Source organism: Pistacia vera, unplaced genomic scaffold (assembly GCF_008641045.1).
Source record: "Pistacia vera cultivar Batoury unplaced genomic scaffold, PisVer_v2 Contig543, whole genome shotgun sequence".
NCBI classification, from domain to species: domain Eukaryota; kingdom Viridiplantae; phylum Streptophyta; class Magnoliopsida; order Sapindales; family Anacardiaceae; genus Pistacia; species Pistacia vera.
The window spans coordinates 86579-100248 of NW_022196383.1; the positions used below are offsets into that span (position 1 = coordinate 86579).

A 13670-nucleotide genomic window follows, 5' to 3' on the forward strand; every position below is an offset into this window, starting at 1 on the left:
AATGCCACGTAGACATAAAAAAATAGGGACCACGTAGTCGTCTTGATTATTGAAATAACAGTCGTAAAAGAAAACCTTCTCTCTCATTCTCAATTACAAACACACAAAAACATGACGTTTGCGTGCTCTCTCCATCAATAAAACAAACCGTTTTAGCCGACAAATGATAAACCCAACTCTCTCCTTCAATTATTAATTATCATTACTAAAACTCACACTTTATTCATCTTCACCTTCCTCTCTACTTTTCAACTTCATTTCTTCAATAGCATGTCCTTGGAGGCATTCCATTACGAACCAACCAGACATGGCCGATTTTATGGACGATGAAAATTACTTTATAGCTCCCGCTGAAAACGAGCTTAATGAATACGACATGGTTAAAACTTTCTTCCCTACCTTTCTTTATCTTACTTTTCTTCAAATTTTAGACCCAAGACGTCGTCCTATATTTAATTTTTTTAATCATTCTTTTGTTGAAGCAGCTGACGAAGGTGACTGATACGTCGGCGGCTCAAGCGCGGAGAGGCAAGGACATACAGGGGATTCCGTGGGAGAGTTTGAATATAACGAGGGAGAGTTACAGATTGACGAGGCTTCAGCAGTACAAGAATTATGAGAACGTTCCTTCATCTGGTGAAGCTGTGGACAAGGTTTGTCAATTTTGTATGAATTTTTTTATTATTATTTTTTGGTTTATTCGGGAAGGTGAGAGAATTTAAATTTTTTGATTATGATTTAAATTTGTTGTTTTAGGAATGCAAACAAACGCAAAAAAGTGGAAACTATTATGAGTTTTTTCATAACACCAGATTGGTTAAGCCTACTATTCTTCATTTCCAGGTTTGTAAATTTTTTTTAAGTGCTATATTTTGTTACTTTTTAGCTGCATTTCAATTGTTGTTTAGAAAATTTTTGTACATTTATTCATGTATTTGTTCATTTAATCACTGTTAAGTTTGCATTTACCTCACTTCCGGTTCAGTTTTATTATATGGCAAGGGTTAGTTATTGGCTATGTGGGTGTTTGATCTGTATTTGTTTTATCCCTTGTTGTAGGAAGATAGTTGCCCCCTTTCACTTTTGTATCTCATAATAATGTTAAACTTTGATCTTCAATTTCTTGGAAGTGGAATCTTGAGCTTATTTAACCACAGCAATAATATAGTTAACACGGTTATTAATTTAGGTTTGTTGTGGAATGAAATAGTAGTGGGTGGAATGTCATTGGACAAGTTTTCACATTTGTGCTAACTCTGCCTTGAGTGTTACTTTTACTTTTGTGATTTTTCTTTCTGATACCTTTGGCACCCAAGGAAAGCTGCAAAATAAGAAAAAACAAATAAAAAGTTTATTCTGATTGTGTGTGGCAAGCTTTTTGTTCCCTGAAAATATTTTCATGTTATACAGTTTATGTTGAAAAGCTCATGTAGGGGAGATTTTTAAAGTACTTCTCCCCTTAAGAGTATTATAGTCATTGTGTATTTATTTTTCTTTGATATCCGTAGTTTGGCAATATCTGATGTTGTTGTAATGGCTGAATTTGGTATTCTTTATATTTTTCATTGTTTCGATAACTTTTCTGTAATTGGTATGCAGCTCAGGAACTTGGTCTGGGCTACTTCGAAACATGATGTTTACCTCATGTCCAATTATTCAGTCATGCATTGGTCAACAGTGTCTTCCAATTTGTCGGAGATTCTCAATTTCGCAGGACATATAGCCCCTAATGAGGTATACAAATTACTTCGTTATCTTATCCCATTAGCCACTATAACGAATCTTATATTTAGAGCAAAAGGGTGCACCTTTAGTTTTGCTACGGAGTTAACTTATAGAACTGGAAAAAGTTCTTTGAAGAAAATTTCTTTCAAAGGAAATTTTTTCAATGTTTTCAGTGAACGGGTTGAGTTCGAAAATTCTATATAATAAAATATGGCTATAATCTAGGGAGTAAATTGAGTAATTGATAGGCTTATGCTTAACAGTAGGCTTGTTTTAATCTTTTAGTATATACATAATTTGAGTAATTCCTTCTGTTTCATACAGTAAATCTTGGGTGGATTCTATCTCACTAACATATATATTTTCTGAAGTAGTTTGTAACTTTAACTATTTGGCAATGTAGAAACATGCGGGGAGTTTATTAGAAGGTTTTACGCAAACGCAGATAAGCACTCTGGCAGTGAAGGATAATTTTATGGTTGCAGGCGGTTTCCAAGGAGAGCTAATTTGCAAGGTGAAATGATTCATTTGCAGTTTTTTCCACAGCTTTTAAACCCTATAAAGATATCTTAGTGAATATATATGTATACGCTTCTAGTTTTTGTGTTTCCTTTTTCTTTCTTGCTAGATATGAGCAATGATCTTTGTTTTATTTTCTTTTCTCCTTCCTTTTGCTTTTCTGTTATTAGATTTTCGTCAAATATTCTTTTAATATCAAAATCAAGCTTTAAAAGCCTTAGGGCTAACAACCATTTCTGACCTTTTTATGTTAACTTGAATATGCAATCTGAAGTTATACTAATGTGAATATCTTTTATATATTATGTAATGACATATATTGACCAATCTGTAAATTTTTATACAAATATTTGGAAGTTTAAACTTTATTTTATGTTATAGTAAAAATAAAACTGTTCATCCTCTATTCTTAAACATCTTATACAAACTACAACACTGAGTGTAATGTTAGTCTATTCTGCTAACCATGCTTTATCTGCCATGACCCTTCCGACTGAAGGAAAGGTTATATGTCTTGAAATAAATGTGGGAGGAATATTCCAGTAATTTGGATCTAAACAATTTGATGGTTGAGTTTTTTAAGGTAGTAAAGAAGCCTGGTTCCATTGAACCTTGTAGTACATGACAGGTAAGAAGTCCTTTCATCCATAGGATTTCTATTAATGAATGACATGATTGTCATCACAATTGCCCCTAGGAAGAGTTTTCAAGGATTGCATTGGAGAAATTTGGGGAAATTAAACTAGGCTATTGAAAAAAACAGCTATTTTGGCAGAAGAAACAACTGATTTGTGTTAATGGAGACCAAACATAAGAAGTCTTAGGCCTCTAAAGAAATTGGCATCCTAGTGTTTCTAAGGTGTTCACTTGTCAAGTCGGTCCATTCAGGCAACAGAAGCGTCATGTTCTCAATTAGCCGCCAAGCATAATTGTTTTGACACCAAATATTCTCCATTTAGTGGAACAAGTATCAAATGTGAATCAAATAATAAGTGATGAAAAGGTATAGGAGAGGGGTTCCAGACTTTGCAAGAAAATCTCAAACTCCTCTTGCACTTAAACTGTTCATGGTATGAAGCATGTGTTGTTCTTCCAATTGTTTACCCTTTAACCCTGTCAGGCTAAGGTTTCTCTTATTGAGTATTCAGTTATATTTCTTTCTCTTCCTAACCTTTTGAGAGCCTTTTTGACTGGCATTACAACTGAGCGTGACTAAAGAAATCAAATGAACTGTTAAAAGAATTAAGTGAGTGAAGAAACTTTATTTGTGAAGGAATGGGCATCCAACTTTTCCTAGGTTGTCAATTTAGAACTATTCTAGGTCTTCAAAATTGTTTATTCTTTGCGATTAGGATTGTCCAGAATTTAGTTTGCATATTCAAATCTTTGTCCAATCTTGGGAATCTGCACTAATTGTAGCTGCATCTGGACATATGAGTAGTGGAATTTTCTTGCATTGTATAAATGGGGCTAACAGTTGAAATTTTTACTCTGGGGATACCCTTGTGTCAAGCGGACAAATAGGCAAGAAAGCTGAGGGGAACTTTAGGGACTAACATAAATTTTTTAAACACTGTCAGCAACCTAAAGCCGCTTCTGCTGTTGGCATTTTATCAATTGGACATGACAAGTTCAAGTCAAAAGTATAAATTTTACTTTGCTTCTTCAGTGAAACTTGTTATTGTAACTAGTAGCGCAGCTTGAAAAGCCGATAGTGTTTAATCGTTAAGATAATAGAGGTTCCTTTTGCAACTAAGATTTTTATTGTATAAACAGTTTCGGGAATTATGATTATACTTCTATTAAAAAAAAAAAAAAATCATGATTATGCTTATAATTATCACTTGTATTTTATTAACTTTTTCCTTAACTCTTGATTTTCTGGATTCTGCTCCATATATTCTTTTGAATGGAAGTCCCTTTAGTTGTTTATGGATTGCTATCTTCATTGCTTTTCTTTGTTGTGTGTGCAAAAGTTATTCGACTATTTTAGTTGATAGAGTTGTATTTGTTTTTAAAATTAATTTATTTTCATTGTCAGTTTTGTCATATATTAGTTGTATCTGCTCTTGTTGTAATGGTATAATTACATTGATGACTGTGCTCTCTTGCTTGCTTTTTTGTCCTGGTTCTTTTCATGATCTTTAAAAATAATCATGTTAATATTCATTGTAGTTTACTGGCTGGGGTTGTGGCTTATGTTGGATATGGCAGAAAGTTTTGTGCATTCTGGAATTATACAGACTTTTTTCATTTTATATTCCTTGCTTTTATAGAAGTTCTTTTATGTTCTTGACATTGATTTTTTATTTACTGCTTCAGCGCTTGGATAAGCTTGGAGTAAGCTTTTGTACCCGGATGACTTGTGATGATAATTCCATAACAAATGCTGTTGAGATATATGACAGTGCGAGGTAGTATGATTATTCCTAATTATTTTGGAGGACTTGTTATCTCAATGGGATAGGTTGATCTAAAATCTGTTTGGCAGGGGTGGGACCCATTTAATGGCATCCAACAATGACTCTGGTGTAAGAGAATATGATATGGCGAGATTTCAGCTTTTAAATCACTACCGTTTCCCTTGGCCAGTGAATGTAAGCTTTTTAACTGCTTAGAGATAATTACCTGTTTGATTATAACCATTCTAGTTCATTTCATTTATGTTGACCACCCATTTTTCAATTTGTATAAGGTTAGAACCTCAAAGGTTAAACTGCTTTGCCAGATAATATATCTAGTAGAAAGTGTTTTAGGCAGCTGATTTCTTTAGATTTCAACCTGTAAATAGGAAATTGAGTTTTAACTGAGTTTCTGCTTCAAATTTAAGATATAGAGATGCTGGCAATGATTGCTACCTCACATGCTAGGATGTTGCTATTCTCCCATAATGTCAATGGCTTTTTTTCCTGTTTTCTGTTTGATTAAATGTAGATTTATAGGGAAGAAAAGTAGACAAGTGTGATGTGAAGACATATGTGATTTTTTCAATCTCTGGAGGAGCTACTTTCCGTACTATTCTTCATTTGTTCCTGTGTGTTTTTGAGGGGTAAAATAAAAGGTTAAATGAAAACCCCACTATGTATGCAAGTCGTATGATTTGGAAGCTTTGTACATAAAAAAAAAAAAAAAAAAAAAAAAATGGAAAAAAAAAAGTTAGATTTCGTTTGTCAAGTTATTGATTCTATGAATCAACAAAGGCTATGTTGTTGGTGGTAATTAGAGCTCCTATGATCCTGGCATGATATCTTTTTCTCATGACTAACTCTGTTTTGATGCACAGCATACATCAATGAGTCCTGATTGCAAGATTTTTGTTGTTGTTGGAGATCACAAAGATGCATTGCTTATTGATTCACAAAATGGGAAGGTATGTATTCTTTCCTAATTGGATATTGGATTTGGCTTGATATAATTCAGATGCAAATTTCTTTATTTTGAAGAAATATTTTGGTGTTGATGAAATGACAAGTTTGGAATTTATTGGTAAAATTCTGTCTTTTACTATTGTTAATATATGTACTTATTTTGTTTTTATGAAAAAAAATTCAAATTTCTCAATCACTGAAACCATTTTCCTTTTCCTGCTGCATCTACTCTCCTCAGTCACTTTAATGGTTTGGTTTAGGAAGCATTCCCCTCGTTGGAATTTAGGGGGCATTCTTTATAATAGCCTTAGTCATGAAATAGAAGGATGGTTTTTGTTTGAAATTTATTTGCAGCCAGTTGAAGCTTTATGTATTTTAATCGCTTCAAAATAACTGCTGGCCAAATGAAATTTAGCCAAATTTATAAACATTTGTTGTGTCTGTGTTTCATTTTCTGAAGATTTTGGAAGCAATCATTTCTGTCATTTATGACTTCCGTTTAGCAATGGAGATGTTTGGCAACATGAGTCTCACAGATGACATTTTGTTTTTTTAGCTTTTTATTAGTAGCTGAATTCCAACCTTATAAGCAATTATTTGAATAGACTTGTAAGGTGGATCGTGTAGTGTGTAGTTTTATTGACAATGAGAATCTCTTGTTTGATGATTTCAGACTGTTGCCACAGTGGTTGGTCACCAGGATTACTCTTTTGCATCTTCATGGCACCCAGATGGACGCATTTTTGCTACAGGGAATCAGGATAAGACCTGCCGAGTATGGGATATAAGGAAGCTGTCTGTGCCAGTTGCAACTCTTAAAGGAAACTTAGGGGCCATCCGATCAGTTCGCTTCTCATCGGATGGACAGTTCATGGTCGTTGCCGAACCTGCAGACTTTGTGCATGTGTATAGTACCAAGGGAGATTTCAAAATGCAGCAAGAGATAGATTTCTTCGGTGAGATATCGGGAGTATCTCTTAGTCCAGATGACGAGTCTTTATTTATAGGAATATGGGACAGGACTTATGCTAGTTTACTTCAGTATAATAAGAGGCACACCTATGGATATCTTGATTCTTATTTGTAATTTTGATGATATAAGCGGATCCTCTCTTACTTTTACTTTTACCCGTCCTTTTTTTTTACATCATCCTTTGCTATTTTGTAAGGCAGTTTGTTTGAAATCAAAGTTGTTTGTAGAAATAAGTTAATTTTTTGTTATAACTTTGAATATATGGGTTAATTACATGTCCAGGGTTTTGTTAGCGAAAAAGTAATGTGTCCCGAAAAATTAATGTGATCTGAATAATGCTAATCCAGTAATTGGCATATATTACGCTAATCAATGCCAAAATATGAATAATGCTTGATATTATTAGAAATGCTCTGAAAATGTCATATTTGTAAACAGAAACATGGACGAAGTCTCCAATGAATGTGGAAAAGAACTGGAATTCATTGTTAAGTGAATCATATTTTACACTGTGATTTTGCATTGAATTTTTATAGGATTTATGATACTTTTCATACAATTTGGGTCATAATTGCTACCTAATTATATTAATTTGTCTTTGCAAGTCTAAACGAGATTTGAGCATAAATGACAGTTTTGAACGTAAATGTGTAACTTGAGCTTGCAAACTTGGAATGACCTGAATTTAGAAGCTTTGGAAAGCTAAGAAGAAGAGCTACAACTTTCATGTTTTGGGTTTCCTAATTCTGATTGGACAAGGGTGGAAACTTGGTTTGAAATCGTGAAAAGTACATTGGAACTGAGAAAAAAAGTCTTTGGACGTGCTTCAATATTTCTGCCATAACTTGAGCTGTAGACCTCAGATTGGGCTGATCTGAACGACCAGAAGGATAATTTAAAGGGCTACAATTCATATGTTAACACTTTTCCAGATTCAGACTCTATCATGCTCATATTTGGCCTGAAAGTCATTGTCGCGGCGAAACTGCATCAGATGTAAAAATAAAAAGATGCGTTTTGGCTTGCTAGGGCTTGATCCTTAAGTGAGAGAGGTATAAATTAGAGCGAAAAGGAAGAGAAAAGAGTCTTGGTTCGTCATTTGGGAGGCAGCTCATGGAAGGAGAAGATTATGAAGATTTGAGCTTCAAATTAGAGAAGATTCTCCATCTTTTGCTTGTTTTTCAATGATGAATCTTGATTCAGTTTATTTTTGTTCTTTTATTTCGTTTTTGAGTATGAACTGAGTTGTTTAGCTAGGGTTTGATGTAACCTTGATACAATGATTCAAATTTATATGAATTGATTTACTTTGGTTAATTTTTGATTAGTGTGTTATCTCTTTGTTCATGACTTTTGGATGTTTGATCATCATTCAAATGTGTGCTGTTACAATGAGACTGAGAAGTGATTTGTGATTGTGCCTCTTGGGATAAATATCGTAGATTAAGCAAACGCTAGAGATAGGTTTAGCGATCTATGAAATCTAGATAGAGTTCTATAAAGCTTAAAAAACTTTCAACTATTAATTTTCATTTTGTTGGGTGCGGAAGCTTAATAGGGATAAGTAGGGAAATGTAGCCTGAGAAGGTATATTTTACAACTTAGGGAATTCGATTTTCAATCAAGGAATTAGAACTTGGGTAATAGATTATATGATTTGGGTTAAGTATAGGTGAATCAACACCTTAGCATTTTTTAGCATGTTGAATTAGTTAAGTTGTTGGGTTTTGCTTTAATTTCATTATCATTCATTTTTATTTTGTTAATTTGTATTAGTTGTTAATTTTTCATAAATCTAATTTAATTTTTCTTCAATTAGGATTTAAACTAGGGAAATCGGTATTTAGTAACACTATCCTCGTGGGAACGATACTCATCATCACTCTATTACTTATGTGACTAGTATACTTGCTACATTTACATGTTGTAGGAAACACGCATCATTAAGTTATCGATAACTGGTTAGTTAAACAATGATTCATTTGATTGAACCATATTGTTTTGTATGTTTGTTGTGAGTCTCGTTTTGAGAAAATAATAATAAATAATAATAATAATAATAATAAACCTCTTTTTAACTTGAAAAACAACTGGTATATTCCATCCAAGTTTAAATATACTACAACCGATAAGGGTACAACACACCAATTTAAACAAAAATAACGATAAAGTCAACAGGTCAAATTAAGAAATTATGTTCTTAGAACATTTCCATTCTTTGAGGAAGTGGGGTCTTGATGACTTGCAAAATTTGGAGGATTTCAGCCATGGAAGGCCTGCTTGATGGCACCTGAGAAGTGCAAACCAGGGCCAATTTGAGCACTGGCAAAACCTCATCTTCTGGATAATCTCCCATGCCTGAATCCACACATTCCAACGCATTCCCTTGCTCTAACATTACTCTCACATGGTCACTTAATATTACCACATTGTCTTCTCCATATTCAACTGGCCTCCTCCCTGTCACAACCTCAAGTATCAGCACCCCAAATCCATAAACATCACATTTCTCATTCACCCTCAGGCTCTGGCATGTCAATTCTGGTGCTACATACCCTACTGCACTCTGAAACCTATTGCTCATCACATGTTTATCAAGCTTCGTCAACAATCTCGCGAGGCCAAAGTCCGAAATCTTGGGGTTGAAGTTCTCATCAAGCAAGATATTGCTGGGTTTTATGTTGTAGTGAATTATAGGCGGACGGAAATGATGCAGATGAGCAAGTCCTTTAGCTGTTCCAAGTATTACTCTGAATCTGTTTGTCCAAGAAAGCGGTGGAGTTGAAGGGAGTCTTTCATGAAGCTTGACTTGCAAGCTACCATTTGGTGCATAATCTGAGACTAGAAGTTGTAATTGAGGTGTCCAATAGTAGCCTTCCAGGGATATCAAATTCGGGTGCCTTGCTTTTCCCAGTACTCTAACTTCTCGTTCAAAGTCTTCAGGATGTTGGATTATGTTTGATGTAACAAGCTTTTTGATTGCTACCATTCTTCCTTCTGCCCCCAGTGGTACCTTGTATACAGTACCAAAGACTCCTTCGCCAATCTCCCCCGCCTTTTTCAGGAGGGCTTCAGGATTGTTGATGATCCAATCCGGTGATGATCTTGTATCGAACAGAATCAGCTTACTGGCAGTGATATTTCCAGACCTCGAAGAGCTTGAGCACATGCTTTCCAGGGCAGTATCAACAAAGGCAAGTTTCCTTCTGGCTGATACATTTAATAGACTAATTACTACCACTCCAAATGCAATTATAACAGCTGCAGAAATCGCAACAATTGCAGAAACACTAAGGAACATGCGACGACTGGATTTTGGATTTGAGGATTCACTTCTTGGCCTGTGACCATCAATTTGATTGGCATATGCATTTGGGTCAAGAACAAGAGGCTTTGGAACATTCAATTTACAAGGTCCCTTTAACAAAGGTGAGCAGAGGCCTAAATTTCCCTCCAATGCAGTTTGATCCAAGCTGGGAAATACACCAGCAACAGGGAGCCTTCCTATGAGTCTGTTATATGAAACATTTACAGCTAGAAGATTTTCCAATTTTCCTAGTTCTTGTGGTATCTCTCCACTTAGCTCATTAAACTCCAACTTCAGAATCTTCAGCTTGTTTAACTTCGAAATGGATTTTGGAATTGAACCACTTAAGTTATTGTGTGACAAAGTCCTGCATATAAAAATTTAAAGTCAGAGTAAGGTAGTATTCTTAAATTTTTCATTCAAAGTCGTGTAATTATATAAGATATCTCGAAGACCTATGGTGACGCTGATTCTGCATCGCAACAGGTTTTAAAAGATATCCAGGCCTACTATGATACCATTGTTGCGTTGCACCGGGAAAGATAAATAACTCCCCTAACGTCGTATTTCATCGGGAGAGGTTGTTTATTCCGACGCCAACATTTGTGTCCGGAAAACTCATTTTTCTTATAGTATTATGTTTTAAAAAAAAAAAAAAAAAAAAAGGGTTGAGACTTACAGCAAATAAAGAGAAGAGCAATTCCCAATCTCCTCAGGAATTGGACCTGCCAATGAATTGCCATCCAACTGAAGAATTCCTAAACTTGCAGATTCACATAAATCTTCAGGAATTGAACCATACAAGTCATTATTCCGAAGATCTAATTCTGTCAGGTTCTGAAAGTATCCCAGCTCTGGAGGCATCCTTGAGTGAAGATGATTCCATGATAAATTCAAGTATCTCAAATTAGCAAAAAGACCCATTTCTGCAGGAATATTTCCAGCAAGATTATTACTTGACAAAGCAAGTATCCGTAAAGATTCAAAGAGTTTACTTGAACCTCGTGGCATGGAACCCATCAGTCCGTTTTCTGAAAAATCTACCACTTCCAATCCCAAATCAAACAAGCCCTCTGGTATGCTACCGTTAAAGCCATTTCCCCTCAAATTAATCACTGATAACTTTGTACATTCAACCAATGAGTTTGGAATAAATCCTGTTAATTTATTATTCGACAAACTCAAGTAATTAAGTGACTTCAAGTTGCCCATTAAAGAAGGTAGGCTTCCTGTTAAACCATTGTTGGAGAAATCAACAAATTCCAGACTACTTAAATTTCCAATCCATTGGGGAAATTCTCCTGTCAACATATTATTTGATACATTGATAAAGCTCAAAGAATTCAGCATCCTAAAAGACTCTGGCAATTCCCCACTAAAAAAATTATTGCTCAAATCCAACCTGATCAAGTGTGGACAAAATCCAATATCTTTTGGAAGAGGTCCGGAAAATTTATTACCCTTTAGTTGTAGCTCTTTCAAGTTATGAAGAATCAGCACTCCTTCAGGAATTGAGCCTGAAAAGGCATTGCTAGAAAGATCCAAAGTCCTCAGCCTTTTGAATGACCAAATCCTTGAAGCGAAATCCGGTTCGCCAGAGAAATGATTGGTTGAAAGATTGAGAGTGTTTAACGACGAACATCTAGAGAGAGTACTAGAAATTTGTCCTACAAGATTATTACCGGCCAAAGAAAGATAGCGCAGGGATAAACATTCACCAAAGAGGTCATCAGGAAGTGGTCCTGAGAGCGAGTTCTGGGAAAGATCTAAGAATTTTATTGAAGTATAATTCATAAACCTTGAAGGGATGAGGCCTGAGAGACTGTTGTGACTGAGGTTAAGTCTTTCGAGGCCATTGATGAGACCAAGTTCAGGACTGATATTGCCACTAAAATTGTTATGTGCAAGCGAAAGTACCTTCAAATGCTGCAATATTTGAAGCCCTCTTCCGATTTTTCCTGATAAGCCCAAGCCATCAAGAGAGACATGAGACACACGGCCACTCACTGGATTGCACTGAATGAATCGCCATGAACATGGAGAGTTGTCATCTTCACTCCAAGATTCAAGAAACGAAGAATGGTCTTTAAGCTCTGACTTGAAAACAATGAGGCCTAAAACATCATCATTTAGTTGAATAGAAGCGCCATCGTTGGCCATGCAGTAGCCTGAAGCCACAACAAGAAGCAAATATACGAGGAGTTTGATATCAAACTGATACATTTTCTGAGTGATTGTTAAGAAAATATTCTATTATAAGATGAAAAGGGAAACCATATATAGCATTAAGAAATTGAAGAAATGTAGAGGGAATGAGTGCTAGATTTTGCGGAAGGCAATCCGAAAAGGATGTGATATGACAGTGGTCACGAGAGAGAGTTCTATGTATTATTATTTGTCATGTGAATACCCAAAACAAGAAAGTGGAACTCAAGTTAAGATGACTAGTATAAGTAGTAGATTCATTTTGAAGGTTAACCTTCTTTAGAAACTCCATAAACAATAAAATTTATTTATTTATTTATAAGAATGCCAAAATACTTTGAATCAACCAGAAAAAAACTTATAAAAATGAGAATTTTGATTTATATTCATATTTAAAAGACAATTGGTGGAACAAGTGGGCATGGGCGTTTAGAATTACAATGGAATATCAAGTCTGTGATTTGTCTGGAATCTAAAGCCAGTATCGGTGGCCTCTCGTGACTTATCTTTACATTTATGATTTATGTTATGTCAATCTATTACTTGTCAAACTCAATATTACCACATTCCAATAACTTTATGTTAAAAGTCATGTTTTATTATTTTGAGTAGAATTTTTGAAAAAATTGAGTTGGATTGTTATTATGAGGTATGATTTGAATTATTATCAAAATTATCTTTTAAGCTTGTTAATTTAGTTAAACATCCTTATAATAAAATATTAAAAATTAATAAAAATATCCTCACCCCCCCATTAAATGCTGACAGCAAGCCACCATCGCTGGAGGATGGTGGAAGTCACAGTAATAGTGCACGATCAGCTAGATCTAGCTGGTCGTGTGCTGATATGACATTTTCCAGTCAGATCCACCATGGATTTGGCCAAAAGTGCTAGATCACGGCCAGATCTGGCCACATTTGGTCGTCGTTGACGATCAGCTACGATCAAAGATCTGGCCGTTGGTCGTAGATCTGTCATTTTTCAACCAGATCTAGCTGGTAGTACGCCATTATGCTAGATTTCGGTAACCTTCTGGCGGTGATGACTGAAATCTGACAAATGTGGATGGGTGTGGGTGTTTTTATCAATTTTTAAACTTTTTTTTGTTAAGGGTGTTTAGTTAAATTAACAAACTTAGAGGGTTTACAAATAATTGAATAGAATAAAATTGGATTTTCATAATAGAAAAACAAATATGTATTTTGAAGACCATTTTTGAAATCTTACCCAAAATAATAAACCAAACACATTATCATATCACTATAATCTATATAAAATATATCCATCAATATAATTTATAAATAACTACTTAATATCAGAAGATCCAAAAAAGATAATTCACGAGACTGAAATAAAATTCTACGAAAACAAAACAAAGAGTTGTCAAATGTCTTTTGGGCCCCCACCCACCCAACACCTCCACTTCCAGTGTGACTTTCACTTGTCTTCTTCTAAATTCACACTTCTTGTCAATTCTACTTTTTCTCTATGCCACAACTCTAATACTAATACTTCCAAGTCCAACCGGTTAAAAATTATCAAATGTCAAAATTATTTCCAAATTGTGGTTCC

The 13670-nt window shown here is 34.8% G+C and overlaps 2 protein-coding genes across 2 annotated transcripts; one reads left to right on the top strand and one right to left on the bottom strand.

The window, feature by feature from the left end:
- Positions 1 to 251: 251 nt before the first annotated feature.
- Positions 252 to 6864, top strand: LOC116107628 (uncharacterized WD repeat-containing protein C2A9.03-like). The gene is made up of 9 exons (XM_031393921.1): positions 252 to 379; positions 486 to 653; positions 757 to 843; positions 1600 to 1734; positions 2129 to 2239; positions 4567 to 4658; positions 4736 to 4841; positions 5528 to 5614; positions 6286 to 6864. Exons 1-9 carry the CDS (start codon positions 308 to 310, stop codon positions 6697 to 6699), a joined length of 1272 nt encoding a protein of 423 aa, XP_031249781.1. The 5' UTR covers positions 252 to 307; the 3' UTR covers positions 6700 to 6864.
- A 1858-nt stretch (positions 6865 to 8722) lies between these two features.
- LOC116107627 (probably inactive leucine-rich repeat receptor-like protein kinase At3g28040) lies at positions 8723 to 12288 on the bottom strand. The gene is made up of 2 exons (XM_031393920.1): positions 10572 to 12288; positions 8723 to 10259 (listed from the first exon to the last, which is right to left on the bottom strand). Exons 1-2 carry the CDS (start codon positions 12113 to 12115, stop codon positions 8786 to 8788), a joined length of 3018 nt encoding a protein of 1005 aa, XP_031249780.1. The 5' UTR covers positions 12116 to 12288; the 3' UTR covers positions 8723 to 8785.
- Positions 12289 to 13670: the final 1382 nt, after the last annotated feature.

Coding starts and splice junctions, on each gene's coding strand:
- LOC116107628 (XM_031393921.1), top strand. CDS start 308: ATGGCCGATTTTATGGACGATGAAAATTACTTTATAGCTCCCGCTGAA. Junction 654..756: donor CTGGTGAAGCTGTGGACAAG/GTTTGTCAATTT, acceptor TTGTTGTTTTAG/GAATGCAAACAAACGCAAAA. Junction 1,735..2,128: donor GACATATAGCCCCTAATGAG/GTATACAAATTA, acceptor TTGGCAATGTAG/AAACATGCGGGGAGTTTATT.
- LOC116107627 (XM_031393920.1), bottom strand. CDS start 12,115: ATGTATCAGTTTGATATCAAACTCCTCGTATATTTGCTTCTTGTTGTG. Junction 10,260..10,571: donor TGCTCTTCTCTTTATTTGCT/GTAAGTCTCAAC, acceptor TTTTATATGCAG/GACTTTGTCACACAATAACT.